General features: G+C 61.0%; 2 protein-coding genes across 2 annotated transcripts in view; both read left to right on the forward strand.

Annotated features, from left to right (window-relative positions):
• The window catches only part of JAKMIP3 (Janus kinase and microtubule interacting protein 3), a 29,591-nt gene extending 18,768 nt beyond the window's left edge, over positions 1-10,823 (forward strand). Inside the window, exons 9-21 of the mRNA XM_014550553.1 lie at positions 440-568; positions 2,046-2,129; positions 2,390-2,452; positions 2,664-2,762; positions 3,007-3,105; positions 3,204-3,257; positions 5,575-5,640; positions 6,134-6,202; positions 6,289-6,366; positions 7,281-7,484; positions 8,558-8,623; positions 10,057-10,129; positions 10,745-10,823. Coding sequence (XP_014406039.1) covers positions 440-568; positions 2,046-2,129; positions 2,390-2,452; positions 2,664-2,762; positions 3,007-3,105; positions 3,204-3,257; positions 5,575-5,640; positions 6,134-6,202; positions 6,289-6,366; positions 7,281-7,484; positions 8,558-8,623; positions 10,057-10,107 — 1,062 coding nt within the window. The 3' untranslated portion in view covers positions 10,108-10,129; positions 10,745-10,823. The remainder of the gene's footprint in view (positions 1-439; positions 569-2,045; positions 2,130-2,389; positions 2,453-2,663; positions 2,763-3,006; positions 3,106-3,203; positions 3,258-5,574; positions 5,641-6,133; positions 6,203-6,288; positions 6,367-7,280; positions 7,485-8,557; positions 8,624-10,056; positions 10,130-10,744) is intronic.
• A 556-nt stretch (positions 10,824-11,379) lies between these two features.
• The window catches only part of DPYSL4 (dihydropyrimidinase-like 4), a 26,731-nt gene continuing 25,238 nt past the window's right edge, over positions 11,380-12,872 (forward strand). The window contains exon 1 of the mRNA XM_005879691.2: positions 11,380-11,672. Coding sequence (XP_005879753.1) covers positions 11,380-11,672 — 293 coding nt within the window. The remainder of the gene's footprint in view (positions 11,673-12,872) is intronic.

Here is a 12,872-nt window from a genome sequence, read left to right on the forward strand (position 1 = left end):
GGGGACAAGGAGTGGCCGGTGGTCCACTGCCCGGACCAGGCCCTGGGGGCACTGAGGCCATGGTGGGGCCACCCCTGGTAGGTCTGGCGGATGCCTCAGGGCCAGGGAGCTGCTTAGCGCTCTCAGCCACAGCAGTGCACTTGCCACCATAAGCCTCAGGGAACAGGATGGGGCTGGGGGAGCTGGGCCAGGTTAGGGTTCCTGGGCCTGGTTGCTCCAGACACGGCCGCCCCCCCACGCAGACCTCTGGCTTCTTTTCTGAGCAGCGAGCCCTTTGGGGTCCAGTAGGGCCTCAGGAGGCAGCAGCAGCCTCCTGCCCTCTCCAGGTGGAAGCCCAGCGGGGCCCTGGCCTTGGCCTTCCAGCCCAGGGACTCAGACTCACCTCCCGGGCCCCCAGGCCGAGGCCAGGCGCTGACGCTGTGTCTGTGCGCCTCTCCAGGGCATGGCCAAAGAGGAGACGGAGCTGCGGTTCCGGCAGCTGACCATGGAGTACCAGGCCCTGCAGCGCGCGTACGCCTTGCTGCAGGAGCAGGTCGGAGGGACGCTGGACGCAGAGCGAGAAGTTAAGGTCTAACTGACTTCCACTCCAGTGGGACCTCCCCACTTGACCCCGGCCGCGGCAGGGACATAGGCATCACCCCACCTTCCCGCCCGGGCCCTTCACTTCCTCCCCCACCTCAGTGTGACCAGTGCCCAGACAACTAGGAACCAGTGTTGGGGGAGCCGGCACTGGCTTGGCTGGGCTGGGGCCTGGCAGAGCTGTGCTGGTGAACTCCCAGAGAGCATGTTCGTTTCCTTTGCTCTGGGCCGTTGTGGAGGTCGTAGGGCCTGCAGCTCCTTGAAGGTGAAGCCGCCTTCCTTGCACACCTGGCAGCGGTGCTTTTAGGGAGCTGCCCCCTAGCGGAGGCACAGAGGTGAGGGAGGGCCAGCATTTGAGCTCAGGTTTTGAAATTTGCTGAGATTATTCATTCATCCAACACATGCTGAGCTCAGATGCTGTGCCCACCTGCTGCCCCTGAGGGGAGAGGAGGCCTCGAGTTGAGGGACCCACCCAGGCCCTGTGCCCAGCTGGCCCCAAACGCTTTCATCCATTTGCCCTGGTAACTGTGCCCAGGGGAGCAGGAGCGCCCTGTGGTTTAGACATCAGAGGGAATTAACTCACAGGAGGGGGGCTGGGTCCCCTGGAAGCCCCGGGGGCACTTATGCGGCTGGTTTTGTAAACAAGGGATAGGCTCGGAAAAGGAGGGAACCCAGAGCTGGCAGAGGGCGCATGTTGAAGGGAAGGCTCTGTCGGGGTCTGGGCTGCGATTGCTTTGCAAGCCCCTCTGAGTGTGGTCGCACTGTCATCAGGGACTGGACCAGGCCTGGGGAAATTTGCTGAGATTATTCATTCATCTAACACATGCTCAGCTCAGATGCTGTGCCCACCTGCTGCCCCTTAGGGGAGAGGAGGCCTCCAGTTGAGGGACCCCCCCAGGCCCTGTGCCCAGCTGGCCCCAAATGCTTTCATCCATTTGCCCTGGAAACTGTGCCCAGGGGAGCAGGAGTGCCCATGCCCAGGGGAGCAGGAGCGCCCTGTGGTTTAGACATCAGAGGGAATTAACTCACAGGCGGCTGGTTTTGTAAACAAGGGATAGGCTCGGAAAAGGAGGGAACCCAGAGCTGGCAGAGGGCGCATGTTGAAGGGAAGGCTCTGTCGGGGTCTGGGCTGCGATTGCTTTGCAAGCCCCTCTGAGTGTGGTCGCACTGTCATCAGGGACTGGACCAGGCCTGGCCCGCACCCAGCAGGCCCAGTCCTCCTCGGCCATTTCACCCTGCACCGGAGGATTTCCCCTAACAATCCCTCAAAACGAATCACAGATCATCCCCGTATCGAGTGAGGGCCTCCCTTCGTGAGCCATGAGGTCCTTCCTTGCGGAGCATCCTTGCAAAGCCGCTAACGGCCACTTCCCCGCTAGCTGAACCCGCCGTCGCCCTCTGAACCTCCGTCATGGGGGCATGGAGGCTCTTAGGGAAAATTTGATGTCTCTCCTCCGGTCCCACAGACCCGTGAGCAGCTGCAAGCAGAAGTGCAGAGAGCGCAGACACAGATAGAGGACCTGGAGAAGGCCCTGGCCGAGGAGGGCCAGGTGAGTGCGTCCACAGGGGGGCACATGGGTCTGACCGAAGCAGGGCTGGCCCCTCCTGTCTCCATCCAGGACCCCCAAGAAGTGGGTGATGTCATGGGTTGTCATTAGCAGGTGACAGTTGTCCTGAGGCGGCTGCTTCGGGAGCTGGGTGCTGCGCCCGTCTGTCAAACCCTCTGCTCCGCGGAGCCGTGATTTAAATGTTGGCTGTATGATTGTACCCTGCAGTGTATTTATCCCTCCGTGTCCATTTCATTTTCAAGGACATGAAGTGGATCGGAGAGAAGCAAGCCCTGTACCGGAGAAACCAAGAGCTTGTGGAAAAGGTGCGCCTGACCCGTCCCGGAGCCCGGCCGGTCCCCTAGGAAGAGCACGATGTCTCTGTGCTCACAGACGCGTGCGGGTCCCTGCAGGCTGGGCTCTGGGCCAGGCACCCGGGCCAGTCACCATCCCCAGGGACAGCCAGAAGCTGCCGGGAAAGGCAGGGAGTTGACCTCACATGACCTCCGGTGTCTCGCCCCGCTTTTATTTTTACAGATTAAGCAAATGGAGACGCAAGAGGCTCGGTTAAAACACGAGGTCCAGGATGTGAAAGACCAGAACGAGCTGCTGGAATTCCGGATCCTGGAACTGGAGGTGCGCTGTGGGCGGGGTGCTGGGCATGAGCAGAGGTGGCCGAGTGGGGTTGCCTGTGGGCCTGGTGTGATGGAGGGCTGAGCCGGCCCCTCACTCGGCCTTCCTGATGCGCAAATGTCGTGTTGACCACGTTTGGTGGCCTCTGTGGCTTTCCTGTGTTCCCTGGGCTGCCCCAGCACAGCCTCCATGGCAGGAGAAGCCGGGAGGGACCAGCGGCCCGTGCCCAGCCTTGCTCTCTGTCTAGGAGAGGGAGAGGAAGTCACCCGCCATCAACTTCCACCACATCCCCTTCGTGGATGGCAAGAGCCCCCTGCAAGCGTACTGTGAGGCGGAAGGCGTGACGGTAACCACCACCCCCCCAACTGTGTCCCAGCTGTGCCCACGCCCACCCCACCTGGCTAGCGCTCACCTCCCGCTTGTCCCTCGTGTCTTTGCCTCCAGGACATCCAGGTCACAGAGCTGATGAAGAAGCTGGACATCTTGGGGGACAACGCCGTAAGTGTATGTTGCTCTCCTGACTTGTGCATGCCTCCTCATGCCGTGGTCCGGGGCCCCCGTGAGCCCTCTGTGGTCCTGCCACAGGCGGCCCTGCCCAGCCACGCCTTCCTTGTGGCCAGGGCTGCTTGAGATGGGCCCCAGGCATTTGGGAGAAATCCTGTTCCTTTCTCATGTTCTTCCTGTGCCCGTGTGGGTGGCAACCAGCACCCAAACGGGGGTTTGGGGCCTCGGCTCTGCGAGGGTGGGAAGCCCACGGCCAATTCCCCAGCAGAGGTGCTTCTAGCCACATGTTCTCCGTTTCTGAATCCCGCTCAGTCTCTAACTCTTCCAAACCCTGGCTGGGATGGATGCCGCACGCAACCCAGACTTGGGAGTCTCACTTTCTTGGTTGGGAGGGTGGCCAGAGCCCATTAATATCCCAAGTCTCATTTAGGCCAGATTTCCAATTTCTACAACAAACCCAGAAGGAATCCTAATTAGTGAAGGGACAAAGTAACTGTGCCTACATCCCAGCCTCCATCCTCTGTCCATTCATCTATTTTCATCCATCCATCCATCCATTCATCCTCCAGCCATCCTCCATTCATTTATCCCTCAACCATTCATCCTCTAGCAAGCCAGCCTCCATCTATCCATCCTTCATCCTCCGTTCATCTATCTTCATCCTCTCTCCTCCGTCCATCTATCTTCCATCCTCTCTCCGTCCATCTATCTTCCATCCATCCATTCATCCTCTATCCTCCATCCACAAAGCTCCTCCTCTCTCCTCCATTGTCCTTCATCTCCATCCATCCATCCATCCATCCATCCTCCATTCTCCATTATCCTCCATCGTCCATCCTCCATCTACCCACCCTTAATCCTCTATTCTCCATCCATCAGTTCCCCATCCTCCATCCTTTGTTCATCCACCCTCCAACCTGCCTCCATCCATCATCTTACACTTGTTGAGTCCTCTGCCCAAGCGGTGGATTGACTGAACTAGGTGGCAGCCCCACTTCATACCCCAGAACTCCCCCCCTCAAGGTGTACTAACAAACACATGGCTACAGCTGTCCTAAGGCCCTTGGGCTTCCCATCCTGGTCACTGCTCTCAAGAAAGAGCACTTAGACAAACTAGTGCACTTCTCACAGTACATGGAAGAAAAAGAAACACACACATGCAAATACACACACACACACACACACACACACACACACACACGCTCACTCACAAGCACATACCAAAACCCAGACATGCATGCAGCCTGGCCAGTTTCCCGGAGGCAGGAAGGATGAGGGGCACTGGCCCCAGCCCCAGTACCGTGCCTGAGTCAGGGGTGCAGTGTGCCCCCATAGCACTTGGTCACTACCCCCCACCCTATGCCGCCTGCATGGGTATTGGGATGGCAAGAGACCCCTGCCCTTAGGGAGCTCCCGCTGCAGAGGGAGTCATGGACAGCCCAGCTCTCACCACATCCTGTGTCCACATCCTCTGAGGATGCTCATTGGTCTCAAAACCAAACTCCCCACCTGGAGGGACCACCCAGGTGGGCTCCTTGGAATGAGACAGGAATAAAACAAGCAGAAAAAAGGCAAAAACACCAAGGATGGGGACCATTTCACAGCCACGGGTGTTTGATCGTTGCTCCACATTTGTCAGCAGTGTTTTACTAATTCAGGGCTGTGTATGCAAAGGGCTGACTTTACACAAAGATGGGGACATAGACAGGTGGGGACACATTTATTGCTGCCTGCCTGCTTGATACGCTGCCCACCATCCCATTCTGCCTCAGTGGGCTAATTAGACCATCATGGCCACCAGCAGTGAGAGGACCAGAGAGGACAGAAAGGAGAATGCACCCAGAGTGAACAGGGTCACGAACAGCATATCAGACTCCTGGGAGGGCGTTTTAGTAAAAGCAGCCTTAGCTGTGGCCCCAGCCCCCCACCCTGCATCTGATCAATCAGCCCCACCGTGCACCCCTCATTCAGCCCCACCATGCACCCCTCATTTAGCCCCACCATGCACGCATTATTCAGTCCCACTGAGCACCCATCAATCAGTCTCACCATGCACCTGTCATTCATCCCAGCTACCCCGATGGCCCTGCCCCTGACTATATGTCTGTTCTCATCCCCACCCACCCCTCATTCAGCCCCACCGTGCACCCCTCATTCAGCCCCACCATGCACCCCTCATTTAGCCCCACCATGCACGCATTATTCAGTCCCACTGAGCACCCATCAATCAGTCTCACCATGCACCTGTCATTCATCCCAGCTACCCCGATGGCCCTGCCCCTGACTATATGTCTGTTCTGCTTTGATGCAGAATCTGACCAATGAAGAGCAAGTGGTTGTCATACAAGCCAGGACAGTCCTGACCTTGGCTGAAAAGGTAAGTGATTGTGTGGATGCTCCCAGCAGGTCTCCCTCTCCACACTCAGCTCAGAGAAATGCTCCTCCTGGGAGGAGGGAGGGTAGGGGGGTTGCTAATCCTGTTGGCCTTGGAAGGCCTGGCACACACAGAGGTCAAAAAGCACCCACCATGCCCTGGCTGGTTTGGCTCAGTGGATAGAGCGTCGGCCTGCGGACTGAAGGGTCCCAGGTTCGATTCTGGTCAAGGGCACATGCTAGGGTTGCGAACTGGATCCCCGGTGAGGGGCGTGGGCTGGAGCCTGTACTGGCCTGTACCCTGGGCACATGGAGCTCAGGGAGACCAAGGTGCCAGCACCGACCCAACTCCCGATGAGGGCGAGCTCTCCCCTCCAGGAGGAAGAGTAGGGGGGACACCGGGGCCAGGCCTGCCTCCCTCCTTCCGCAGGCTATTTAGATGGAGGGGGAGGGGATGGCACCCCAGGGTCACAGCCACCTGCTCTGTTTGTGTCCAGTGGCTCCAGCAGATGGAAGAGATGGAGACAGCCCTGCAGCGGAAGATGGTCGACCTGGAGAGTGAGAAGGTGGGTGGGTGTCTCGCCATGTGGCCCGCACCCCGGCGTCACCAGGCCAGACCCCGAGGCCAAGACACAGGTCCTCTGTGTTTCAGGAGCTGTTCAGTAAGCAGAAGGGCTACCTGGACGAGGAGCTGGACTACAGGAAGCAGGCCTTGGACCAGGCTCACAAGGTGAGAGGCGTGTGCTGCTGACCCCTGGGGGACAGGGAAATGGGGAAAGTTCTCCCTCGCCAGTGGGGTGTCTCAGGGGCCTGTGTGGACCAGGCCTCAGACCTGCTGGGAGAGCCTGGGCCAGTGTGACCCATGGGGTCACTGCCTGCCTATGTCCCTCTGACACCCCCTTGCCCGGCGAGCTCCGAGGATGCCCAGGCCTGTCATCAAACGCTTCGCCCCAGGAACGAGGGCACACGAGCAGAATCAAAGGGACATTTGAAATGAGGGGATAGCATTGAAGTCATTGAAATATGATTCATTTGCGAATTAACTGAACACAGTTGAGTTAAGAAACACCTCTCTACTGGGGTTCCTGCTGTGTTCACCCCCCACTCCCTGACCCACACGTCGGCCTGCCGGTGGGAATCAGCGTCCCCCACGAAGGAACCCAAAGTTTCCTGCGGGAGCAAAGCCCCCTCCTGCTTTCTGGCCACTGGTTACCCGTGAATGAATGTCTCCCTGCAGGTTCGTCCTAGTCCATGTGCCTTTGTCTCCCCCTGGAGTGCGAATCCGTAAAGTCGTAAAGTCTGAGCGTGTCCTGTGCTGGTTCAGGAAACGCCGTCCAGGGGCCCCGGCGAGGTGGCCTGGGCGAGGTGGCCCAAGGATGGGCTAGAAGCAGGCGTGGGGTCTGGGACTACCCTCCACCAGCGGGGAGGCCTGGGGCCCCTCGGCCCCTCATGGTAAACAGGGGCCTTCATTCTCCTTCCTGGAGTTGTCAGGAGGGTCAGAGACGTCCCCCGGTGGCCCGGGCTCCTGCAGAGCATCGCTGCAGCCAGTCCAGTGCCCACGGTGCAGTGGCTCGGAGCTGTAACACCGAGGGACGGGGTGCCCGGCCCCACCGGGCAAGGACTAACCTCTCCCCTCCCGCCCAGCACATCCTGGAGCTGGAGGCCATGCTGTTCGACGCCCTGCAGCAGGAGGCGGGGGCCAAGGTGGCCGAGCTGCTGTCAGAGGAGGAGCGGGAGAAGCTCAGGGTGGCCGTGGAGCAGTGGAAGCGCCAGGTCATGAGCGAGCTGCGCGAGCGGGACGCCCAGATCCTGCGGGAGCGCATGGAGCTCCTGCAGCTGGCACAGCAGGTGCGCCGGGGGCGGGGGAGATGGTGCCATGAACATGCCCTCCAGTAGCCACACCCCATGACCACGCCCTATTAGCCACACCCATGCAGGCCCTCCTGACAGACCACCTGCCCCTCCAGACCGGCCTCCGGGGCCACACTGTCCGGCCTCCGGGGCCACATCCCCTCTCCTGGGACCCCTGACTGTCGGGACCCCTGACTGCCGGGGGAGGGCGTGGTGAAGGTGCCATCCGGGAGCAGCAGCTTGTGGGCCGGGGAGCAGCCCCTGGTCTCCTCTGGCCAGTCCATTTGTAGGCAGCCTGGTGTGCAAGACATGCCCCCCCTGCCCCCTCTCCCCTCTGCGTCCTGCATGACCTGGAAGGGACATGGATGTGTACCCTGCTCAGAACACCCCAAATGCAATGCCTGCACTTGCAGAGACAGGGGAGCTAGTCAGGGAGGCGACAGTGACTGTCAGGGGCTAACGTCTGAGCAGAGGATTAGCCAGCTGCCAGGACCCTCACCCCAGACCCAGGGAGGTCAGTGTGGGACCATCGCCTGTGGCCCCCACCCCCACCAGGTGGCCGTGGTCAGAGCACTGCTGCCTCGGGGCCCAGGTGCTGCGGGCACACGCAAACGTGCCTCTACTTGGCACTGCATCCTAAAGGGCTTCAGCGCAGTACGTCACCCGTCACTCCACTGTAACGTTTGGGAAGGACTGTGACTCGATTCCTTACCATTTCCTTGGGCTTCTAGCATCATGGTTTATAGTCTGAGGTTGCAGGAGGTGGGAGGGGAGCGTGGCTGAGGGAGGGCCGTCCTCTTGTTGAGCGTAGCAAAGCCACGAGCTGGGACAGGCTGTTGTCTGTCGGGGGGTCAGGGCCAGCAGACCTGCCCGGTCCTGGACACCCTGGGGAGGACAGGCTGAGGCTCCAGGCCCCCTCACAGCACGACCGCGGGGCCCCCGTCCAGCATGGCAGTGGCTCGGTGGCTGTTTGTGCACCAGGTCCCTGAGCGAAACCTTGAAAGCCGTCTTCCCACGTGGTTTCCCAGGCAGCCTGCTGACCGAAGCCTTCCCTCCTTTTACCGTTGCAGAGAATTAAAGAGTTAGAAGAAAGAATAGAGGCTCAGAAGAGACAAATAAAGGAACTGGAGGAAAAGGTAAAATAAATGCACATTTTGGGGCTTGTTTTGTTACCGGAGCGTCTGAAAGAGAGAAGGACCAATAACTCACACGGCGTCACTGGGTGCTGGCTGGGTCGGGGCACAGGAGAACAGAGAGAGGCTTCAGGGCCACAGCGGCTCTGGACCAGGAGCCTGGGGCCTGGGGTCTGGGGCACCCCCTCTGCCATGGCCCAGCTGTGCGACCTCTTGCGTCTCTCCTGGCCTCAGTTTCCCCAGCTGTGGCAGGTGTGCCGGACCAGCGACCCAGGCTCCCTGACAGCCGGCTGAGGCATGTGATTTGTCCAAGTTCCCCAAGCACGCTGGTCTGTAAACCAAGCTTCTGCAGGACGATGTCCCGCTCAAAGACAGGCCGGCCGGCCAGGACGAGTCTTTTGTTTCTGGTCCTTAACACAATTGCTTCTCGGTTTAGGCAACTTGAGGGCTGGCATGGGTTTAGTTTGGGGCCACCCAGCTTGGGGCCTGGGGCGGCTCTTTTCCTGGACCCCGGCCTGTCACCTGTGGGTCACGGTGCCCCGTCCACTCCCGGTATTAGTGCGACTCGGCGCTCCCCAGACCGAGCTGCATGGAGCAGGCCCGGGGAGACCTGACTCTTCCCTGACTCTTTGCTTAGTTTAGGGCAGTTCTTTTCCCGTAATTTAGGGACATTTCAGTGGTCGCCAGTGACCACAGTGATGGGTCCTTGTGGTCAGTCCTGCCTGGGGGCAGACCTCATGGAGGGGCAGCTCCCCCCTGAGTGCCAAGGCTGGTCCCTTCCAGAGAGCAGGAGGCTGGTGCTTGGACGGGACTCCCTCAGCCATGGCTGCGCATCCTCCACAAAGAGCCAGCAGAGGCTCTGTGCTCGCAGGGGAGAGGGTCCCCTCCCTACAGCAGTCCTCCTACAGCTCGCCCCATCCCACCCTGCTCTCCCCCCCCCCCCCCCCCCCCCCCCCCCCCCCCACCCCTCCCACCAGTGACAAAACCTGGGCTCTTCACTGCCATCTGCCAAGCAATCTCGTCCCAGTAAGTGCCCAAGGCCAGCCCCTAGAGCTCCTCTCCCGCACTCCCTCCAATCTGCTCCCCCTCTTCACCACCCCAACCTGCGCCCCTGAGAGTCAGGGATGCACCAGGCACGTGCCTCCCGACTGTCCCCCCACAGCCCTGCCTCTGGCCAATGCGAGGTTCCCCAGAGCATGTCTGTGTGATGGCCGCACCATCACTCAGACCCAAGGTGTCTCCACCATCCCCCCCTGTCGCCCCCCGAGGCGTGATCCTTAAACTGCTGGACACCGGCCGGCCGGCAGGATTGCTCCTGACCCCACCGACCCTCATCTTGTTCTGTCTGCGACCACAGTGTGTTTCCTGCCAGAAGTACTACAACCTCTCTTTTCTCTCTCTTTCCCTCCATGTCTCTGCCCTCCCCTCCTTTTCAGTTTCTATTTTTGTTCTTATTTTTCTCCTTAGCTTTCATTCTGTGGTCATAGCTCGCCCGGGCACCCTGACGTGGTGAGTATGTCATTGCCTAGAGTTACCGGGCGAGGGTCCCATCTGCCTCCTGCCCGCCCAGGAGGTGCCCGGCAGCCCAGGACCCTCAGCCCCAGGCGGGGCCAGGATTCAGAGGGCCTGTGGTCGTCAGAGGGCTCAGGGCGCTTGCCTTTCTTGACAAGGAAGCGGGGCAAGGACTCCCTCAGCACAGTGAAGGGCTGTGTGTGCCTCAAAAGCCTTGCGACTGTTTCCTGTGTCTGGGGCACGAGCGCTGACAGAGCGCTGTCACGGTCTTTGTCCTTCCCCGTGGGATCGGGTACGAGCCTGGGTCCCGCTGGAGACCGGCCAGAGAGGTCAGCCTCCCGGCCGCGCTGGCTCGTTCACGCCCCTGATCGTGCTAAGCTGTGGGCCATGCCCGCGGCTTTCACGCCTGGGCCACACGTGGAGGCTGACCACCGCCTCCTCCCGAGACAAGATGAGAGGACGCGTCTGTGTGTGTCCGAGGCCCCGCCCTTCACAGGGTGCCAAGAGGACCTTCCCCGGGAGGGTGGCGGCCCTTTCCCCGGGGCCTCATCCTGCAGCCGCCCCCTGTCGCTGAGCCGCCGCCCTGACGTGTCCTTGTCTCTGTTCTTCCAGCCCCCAGAGGAGCCAGACCCCGTCCCTCTGGCTGGACTAGACGGCAGCGGGTGCCGGGGTGGCCAATGGAGACCGCCTGCATCATCCCCGCGGACCCAGGAGGCTCTGGCCTGTGCGGACCCCCTCCTGCCGAGGAAGCGGCCGAGAGGGGGGCTTGAGCTGCTCTGAGCGAGCGGCTGTCCACCCTGACGAGCCGGAGCGAGAACTAGTTTCCTGACTGGGCTCCTCTGGAAGAGCTTGGTCTTGGCTGCTGGACCCTGGGGTCCCTCCTCGGGGCGCAGCCCCCCAGTCCCAGTTCCAGGGACATGAGTCCCCGAGCCTGCAGCCCACCCCTCCTGGTTCCCGCAGTAGCTGTTACATGGTCTCCGAGGAGGATTCTCAGAAAAATGCAGGCGCCCCACGAAATGACAGAGTGCAGGCTGTGGCCGCGATGGTGACCTGCGTTCCGGTCTCCCTGGGCCGCCACAGCTGGGCTACGCTGACGCTGCGACTCGCTTACTGGGGTCCCAAGCACTTACTGATGGACACGTCACGATGCCCTCCCTTGTTTGACGCTGATGCCCCGTGGGCACAGATGGGGCTGCGGCTGCCACGCTGCTCCATGCCACCCCCGCGGCCTCCTGACCACCGGAGATATGAAGGCTGAGGCCACCCTGAGCCTCGGCTGGCAGCCTGGTGGGACTGAGCATGATGACGGCAGGTGGACAATACGGCGGGCCCCCGGACAGGGCTCTGACCTCCTCAGAGACCCTGGCAGCCACCTCCAGCAGCGCAGCCCAGACCCCATGGAGGCCTGGGTGCTGGTTGCCGCCCGCCCAAGGCCCACAGGCCACAGGGAGCCGAGTGTGGTTGAAGCTGCCCTGTCCAGAACTCTGCCCTTCACACTCAGGGCCGGTGCCCAGCGAGGGACAGCAGGGCACCTGGGAAGGTGAGGAGGGAGCCGGACGCCAAGGTGGCGAGCAGGTAAGGCACTGCCACACGTCCATGGGGACAACGCTTCCCTCCCGCCTGCTGGGGGCCCTTAGGGGGGCACTGACCTCCGTCTGACCGCGGGATTCCACCTTATCTGATCCTGCTCAGCCCAGTGCGGCCTCTTTTAAATGTGGGTCAGTTTGCTGGGACACTCCTCTGTGTCTATATGGGTGGGTGGGGCCGGGTAGGGGTGGCTCACTCCCCATTACCACCCCTGGACCAGGTCTGATCCCCAGAGGGTGTCCATGTGGGGGATCCTCACTGTCTCCTCCATGAGCTGACCCCATGTGGGCCTCCTCAGCCCAGACCCAGGACACCCCCCAGGCCAGTCAAGGCCTCCCCGGGTCCCCTATGAACATGCCAGGGACTGTCCCTGAGCTATGAGTATGGCCTCATCTCTGCTCTGCAGGGAAGAGCTTGTGAAAGGCCCCCCCACATCTGCTCCAGCCTCCACTGGATCTTAGCTCACCCTGCCTCCCCATCTTGCTGCCCCCAGAATCTTAAAAAAGAGAAAGCTTCCCACGTTATCTTGTGGAGCCATCCTTCTCTCCAACCCCGACTCCCAGCTCAGCGGGCTTCCCGTGTGTCCCAGATGCACCCCAGCCACCTGGCCCCAGTCACCTCTGCTCCCTGCCCCAGGCCAGCGGGCAGTGCAAGTGGGGAGCCCCGGGAGGGAGGAGGACAGGCGAGGAGGGAGGCGGGCGAGGTAAGGCTCTGGTGCCGGGCGAGCCAGGTCTGGTTTCCGAGTCTGTAAGGTGCCAACAGTGACTATCAAAGAGCCCCTGTGCCACACAGTGGGCACCGTCATTGTCCTCGTAGAAAGGGGAGCGAGCACTGAGCCGAAGCAGAGGCAGAGGTAGAGCCAACCTGGGAGGAGGAAGAGCTGAGCCTGCCACCTGCTTATTCAGAAAGGGTCCGTGACGTTTCCTTCGTGTCTCCGATAGCACGTCCGTGTGTATGTTCCCTAAAGAGGCAGGCGGTGAGCCCGATAGGGGGCCCCAGCCCAGGCAATATCTGGTCCCCCAGGGCGCTCAGCACAGCCTCGGGCTAGCAAGGTCCCTAGAGCAGCGGTTCTCAACCTGTGGGTCGCGACCCCTTTGGGGGTCGAACGACCCTTTCACAGGGGTCGCCTAAGACCATCGGAAAACATATATAT

The sequence above is a fragment of the Myotis brandtii genome, unplaced genomic scaffold, assembly GCF_000412655.1.
Source record: "Myotis brandtii unplaced genomic scaffold, ASM41265v1 scaffold604, whole genome shotgun sequence".
Taxonomy (NCBI): Eukaryota; Metazoa; Chordata; class Mammalia; order Chiroptera; family Vespertilionidae; genus Myotis; species Myotis brandtii.